Raw genomic sequence first — 5,887 nt, forward strand, 5'->3', positions numbered from 1 at the left:
GCGTGGGTGTGCCCGGGCGCCGCCGGCCAGCCAGGCCTTCCCGGCCAGCTGAGGCCTGGGACTGTCGGGACCGGCCCCGATCACGGGTTGTTGGGGGGCAGAACAGGCAGGGTGGCGAGCGGAGATTCCTGGGGGGAAGGGGAGCGGGCGCGAGGACTGGAGCGGAGTTGGGGCGAGTCTTCTGCCCTGCGCTCAGCAGGGGTTTATTTGGTGCATTACCAGCAAGCAGCGGGATGGCAGCGCCTGGTGACCTGGGCTGAGAGATTACAATCATCTTTTTTGTCCTCTAAGAACAGTTTGGGGTCATATTGACCCTCAGCTGAGATTGTCACATGTATTATTCTTAAAATCAATCTGTTAAAGACAGGTACATACATTCATAAAATTTAAGGCTAACATTGCTATGTGTACCACAGTGATGACTGGCTACAATAAAGCCCCTTTAAGCCTTAAATGCTACTTAATGATCTTCATTCTCGCTGAGACGTCTTAGAGGGTAAAGTGAGGTCGAGGGCCAGGGTGGAGGCTGGCTGGAGATGAGAAGGGGGTGAGGTGAGGTCGCGGGCCGAGGAGAAGTCGTGAAAGAGGGGAAAGTGAGGTCGAAGACTAGCTGGAGGCGCTTTCTGGTAGAGGAGTCACTAAGGGAGATAGTGAGATCCCTCATTTAAAGACTGAGCAATAGAAAGCTTAAGTAAGAGAGCAGGGTGACAAGATTTGGGTTCTCGTCCGGGCAGTAAAAGAACCCACCATTTTTTTTTTTTTAAAGATTTATTTATTTGTGCATACAGAACTGGGGTACAGGCCAGAGGCTCAGGGGCGGTGAGAGGCTTCACCGGAGACAGAGTGGGGAGCAGAACAGGCAGATCGACGAAGTCCACTGCTGAGGGGAGCAGCGGGCGGGTCAGGAGGGGTCTGCCGCGCCCTGTGGTCACCTCCGGGGCAGGCGGGGATCGAACTCATGCGGAAGCGGCTTTAGATTCTCAGTGCTGTGCTTTAACCCGCTGCGCCAGCAAGGAAGGCCGAACCCACCATTTTTTAACATGTTGTAGTACTGCCTTGTTTTACAGTATTGGTTTTGTTACAAGCCAATTGCTTTTATTCATCAGCCAGTTGTCACATTTTTTTGACTTCGCGAGGACTGTCCCGCCCTGAGGCAGCGCCGGCTCGCCTGGCCAGGCAGCGCCTTGAGGCTGAGGCCGTCCAGTTGAAAACTGACGGTTGCTTAGATTTTGGTGATCATTCAACAAAGGGGGGTCATCACATGAGCTAGCACGGAAATTCTGATTTTTCAGAGCTTTTCCTTTTCTATCCAGAATTTGTCAGTCCATCGAAGTTGCACAGCTGTGTCACGGCGCCGTCCTCCCGCGCGGCCCCCGAGCCCGGGCCGTGTCCACGCTCCCTGGGGCGGCTGTCCGAGGCCGGGGCGCCCCGCCCCCGGGCCCTTGCTCGGGGGCCGCGCCTGCAAATGGGGCTTCTCAGAAAGTGTTCTGAGCCGGTGACTCCAGAAAGGAGAGAATGGTGCTCTCAGCGGGCTGGATTTCAGTTTGTTTTTATCCAGACTGTTGATGGTCACCCCAGCAACTGGGCGGGGGCAGGCGCTTCCAGCGAATGCTGCTGGCTCAGCTGGCCCGGGCGGGAGGGGCAGCCGGTGCTGGTCAGGGGCAGGAGGCGGCCGCGCCACGCCGCACTTCGTTGGACAGGGGCTAGAAAGCCAGCTGGGGAGGCTGCGGGTAGCGCTGGTGCAGGAGACAAGGGAGGCAGTTTGGCCACCATGGAGCAAGCAAAGACGTTCAGGGCGAGGAGCTGCCACCACGAAAGAGAAGATTTAATCAACGTGAAGCCTCGCCACGCCACACTCAAAGCTGACCGAAACGGAGCGTCCGCCCTCGTGTGAATTCGGAAACCGTGACGCTCCGGAAGCAGGCGGAGGAGGAAGTCTTGGTGACCTTGGGGGGCAGACATGTTGGGCTCGAACCCCGACATCGCGGAGCGTGCCAGAGCTCCGATGAGCTGGGCCTCGCCACAGCGTCAGGCTCCCGCTCTGCGAAGGCCACTGGCCAGCACAGAGCACCCCGCGAGTCAGGTGTGTGGCGAAGCGGCTGCACCTGAGCGCCCAGCATGGAGACCCCGAGAGCGCAGAACCACAAAACAAGGAAGCAGATGGCCCCTCGAATGGACGAAGGGTTCAAGCAGAAAGACACTCGCCAGGAAAAGAGCCTCCAAGCCGCAGGCAGGAATCGGGGCTGACGATCCGTCCGCGGTCCTGACTGTGGCGAGGAGTCCAGGGGCCCCCCTGGGGGCGCAACGGGTCAGAGCCAGCACCAGTTGGATCCCCCGCAGGGAGGGACCCCCAGGGCACAGCAGGTCCGCCTGTCCTGCTCCCCATTCTGTCTGGGGAGTCCTCTCCCCCTGCACCTCTGTGATGCATCCGTAAACAATTTTTTTTTTTAAAGAAGGGATTCACAGGTGGCAAAACAGCCACTCATGCACCTTAGACTGTGTCTCCACCGCGTGGTCACCCTCTGACCGCCCCAACAAAGCTTGGAAATAGCGTGGTCACCACGAGTTAGCTAGTTCAGCGCGACTAGTTAGCTGTGGCTCGTTGGCTGGGAGTGGGAATAGGACCCGTGAAGCGCATGCCTCGTTAGCTGTGACCACTTAATCGTGACAAGTTAGCTGTGGCTAGTTCGTTCCAGCTAGTTAATCACAACTAGTTGGTTGTGCCTAGTTAATTGCGCCTAGTTAGTCGCCTCTGGCACTTTGCACACTCATATTCTGGACACGGGTCGGGGAGGCTCGAGCGCCTGACCCCGCCCCGCTCTGTCCAGGGAGTAGAGGGCAGAGACCACCTCTTCACAGGGCTCTAACACGCACGAGGAGCAAGGGGTCAGCGCCCGTGGCCACGTCCCGGGGGGGTCTAGGCGGTGGCCGACCGGGCAGTGGGACTTGAGTCACCCGAGGCAAGGACGGCCAGCCACCCGGAGCCCCACCGACCCAAGGGCGCTGCGTGCAGTTAGGGGGTGGGACGGCGTACCACGCCCTCAGGCGGCGATGCCGGCCTCAGGGGCACGTTCCACGGCCCACAGACGTGGCGGAAGGAAAAGCAAGCGGTCAGTGGTCAGCTACAGGGCCCGAGAGACGCCCTGAGTGACCACCGAACGTGGGCTTCAGCTGGACCCTGGTTTGGGGGAAGCACTCGTGAAAAGCTGTTTCTAAACTGTGAGGGCAGGTGGCGTTCACAGTCTGCCTCACCTCAGGCTTATTGAAACACAGGTACTGACTTCAGGGGGCCGGGAGGGGAGGCCGCCCGTCGCGGGGTGCTGCAGGCCCTGGGCCTACCTCCTGCCTCTCGGTCTGTGCTTGAAATTTCCACAACTACAGTTGCTATTAAAACATATAAATAAGGGGGCGCAGCGGGTTACAGCTAAAGCCACTGCAGCAGGAGTTCGATCCCCGCCCCGGAGGTGACCACATGGCGCGGCAGACCTCTCCTGACCCGCCCGCCGCTGCCCCCTCAGCAGCGGACTTCGTTGATCTGCCTGTTCTGCTCCCCGCTCTGTCTCGGGTGAAGCCTCTCGCTGCCCCTGCCCCTCTGGCCTGTACCCCAGCTCTGTGTGCATAAATAAATAAATATTTTCTTAAAAAACATATAAATAAAGCTGTTTAAATCTAGTCTTTCAGCTGCATTAGGGCCTGGCCAGCCTAGCTTGTCTGCCCCGGCTTTGTTATTCTAAGGCGCCTTCCAAGGCAACGACTCGGCCCCAATCCAGGCAGGGTCCCCCCAGGGTCACGGTCAGTCTTTGCTGCAAAACGTCTGTCCCCAGCAGTCACGCTGAGGTCCCAGGCCCCTGTGATGGCTCTAGTGGGGGCCTCGGGGAGGGCCGAGGCCAGGGCAGCCCCTGTGAGAGGCCCAGCAGGAAGGCTGCCCTCTGCGGGGAGAGGCCTGGGGCTCTGCGCCCCGGGGTGCTCCGGGCCTGCCGGCTGGGGGTGATGTGCCCCAGCTCCGGCCGGACAGCCCCGGTCGCCCGCCAGCCTCCGCTCACTTCGGGGAAGGGGTGCCGCGGGCCCGGGTCTGTGCCCCCGCCCCGCAGAGCAATCGGTAGGAAGTCAGCACGCAGCTCCGGGATATTCAAGAAACCCGAGGTGAGCCCAAGTCATTCCATGGAGTCGAGCCCCTTCTTCACACGTGCTTCATCTGTGCGGAAACGGGGGACCGGCCGCCCCGGCCGGGTCCGGCTGAGGGCCCGCGGCGCCTCCCTCCCTGCAGGAAGACGCCAGCAAGCAGCCGGCCTGCCTGAAGGTGGAGTTCTCTCCCGGAGGCAGCTTCGCGGCCTTCCTCCTCCAAGGCAAGACCAGCCCCCTCCGTCGTCCCCGGTCTCCCCAGGCCCCCCCGGCCTAGTGGGGCAGTGTGGAAGAGTCGCGCAGGCGGCCAGCCCCTCTTCCTCCCTGCGGCCCCGACGCCGGCCCGGTGACCACGGTCCCGCCGCAGCTTGGAGGGGGCCGGCGGTGACCCGCACCCCAGCCCCTGCCCGGGCAGAGCCGCGGCCCCGGGCCCGCGCCCGCTCACCGCGCCTCGGTGTCCCCACGCAGGAGCAGGAGACACGTGGCTGGACGTGTACAAGCTGCCCCGGGAGACTTGGCTCAAGGAGGCCGAATACCCGCAGCAGGAGCCCAGGACCGTCGTCAGGCAGCTGCCGGTGGTACGGCGCCTCGGCCAGGGCGGCCAGCCTCGGCCCGGTCAGGGCCGCGTGTCCCTGGGGCCCGGTCAGGGCGCTCGGCCCGGTCAGGACAGCTTGTCCCTAGCCGCCGGCCTCGGGGGCCCCCCTGGGAGCCGGCTCGCCACCCACACCCCCTCCGGGCACCGCTGGGGGGAGGCTCTGACCTGAGCCCGCCTCGGTGGCCTTTTGCTCCCCGTCTGGGCTAAAACGATCCTCTTGGGCCTCGAGTTCGCGACGTTTCCCTGACCGCGCACAGAGCGGCTCTCTGCCTGCAGGAAGACGACGGACTTCCCCAGGGCAGGGGCGTGGCCTCGCAGGCTGGGTCTGGGCCGGCCCAGTGGCCATCACCTTAAGGCTAATCGCTGACCGCCTGCCGCTCACTTACTCTGTTTCCCAGCGGCCAGCGCGGTGGGGCCCCCCGGGGTGCCGGGTGCCGAGTCTCCCGCGGAGCGGCCGGCGCCCCGCCCCAACAAGGAGAGCCCTGTTCTCGGCTCCGCTGACCGTGCAGCTGGGGTCCAGGTCCTGGAGAGCAGGCCCAGGCCCAGCGCCGTGCCCCGGGAGTGGACGGGCCGCCTCAGGGAGGCGCGGGAGGCACCCACGCAGGCCGCTGTGCTGACCGCTCCTTTTTCTCCTCAGACCCCGCTGGACCTGGTGACTCCAGATGACTTGGAAATGGTAAGAACTTCGAAGAAAACTTCCAGACCAGTTTGATTTGCAAGCTTGGATCTCCTTTTCTTGAAATTCACCTTGAATTTCAACAGTCACGTGCCCCGGGACACTGCTCTCCGGCTCGGGGCCTCGCCCGCTCCGTGTCCTCCCACCTGGAGGACGGCCGGCGGCTGCCGTGGGCGGCCAGAGTCCCTGGCGTCAGGGGGGCGACGGGACGGTGAGGTGGGGCCCGCGGCTCTACGGACGCGGGGAGCTGTGTCCCCTGCAGCCACGCTGGCGCCGTCTCCCCGCAGCCCCGGGCCGCCCTCGCGGGCGCTGGGGCCAGGGTGTCTGTTGTTGCTCTTCGGGAAGCCCCGCTGACGTCGGACTGGACACAGATGTCCTCACGAGTTCGCAGTTTGTTCTCAGACGCCCATTTCTCGGTGAGGCTCTTTTATGTCACCTGAAGCTGGGTGCCCTCGGCCCCGTGCCGGCACGCCCGCCTGGACGGGCCCCGCGCA

At 63.0% G+C, this 5,887-nt stretch overlaps 1 protein-coding gene across 1 annotated transcript in view; it reads left to right on the forward strand.

Moving 5' to 3' along the window:
* WDR93 (WD repeat domain 93) overlaps window positions 1–5,887 on the forward strand; it is a 17,462-nt gene that overhangs the window by 2,489 nt on the left and 9,086 nt on the right. The window contains exons 3-5 of the mRNA XM_012732682.1: window positions 4,268–4,346; window positions 4,591–4,700; window positions 5,355–5,393. Coding sequence (XP_012588136.1) covers window positions 4,268–4,346; window positions 4,591–4,700; window positions 5,355–5,393 — 228 coding nt within the window. The remainder of the gene's footprint in view (window positions 1–4,267; window positions 4,347–4,590; window positions 4,701–5,354; window positions 5,394–5,887) is intronic.

Source organism: Condylura cristata, unplaced genomic scaffold (genome assembly GCF_000260355.1).
Source record: "Condylura cristata isolate star-nosed mole 26May11 unplaced genomic scaffold, ConCri1.0 scaffold00035, whole genome shotgun sequence".
Classification (NCBI taxonomy): Eukaryota; Metazoa; Chordata; class Mammalia; order Eulipotyphla; family Talpidae; genus Condylura; species Condylura cristata.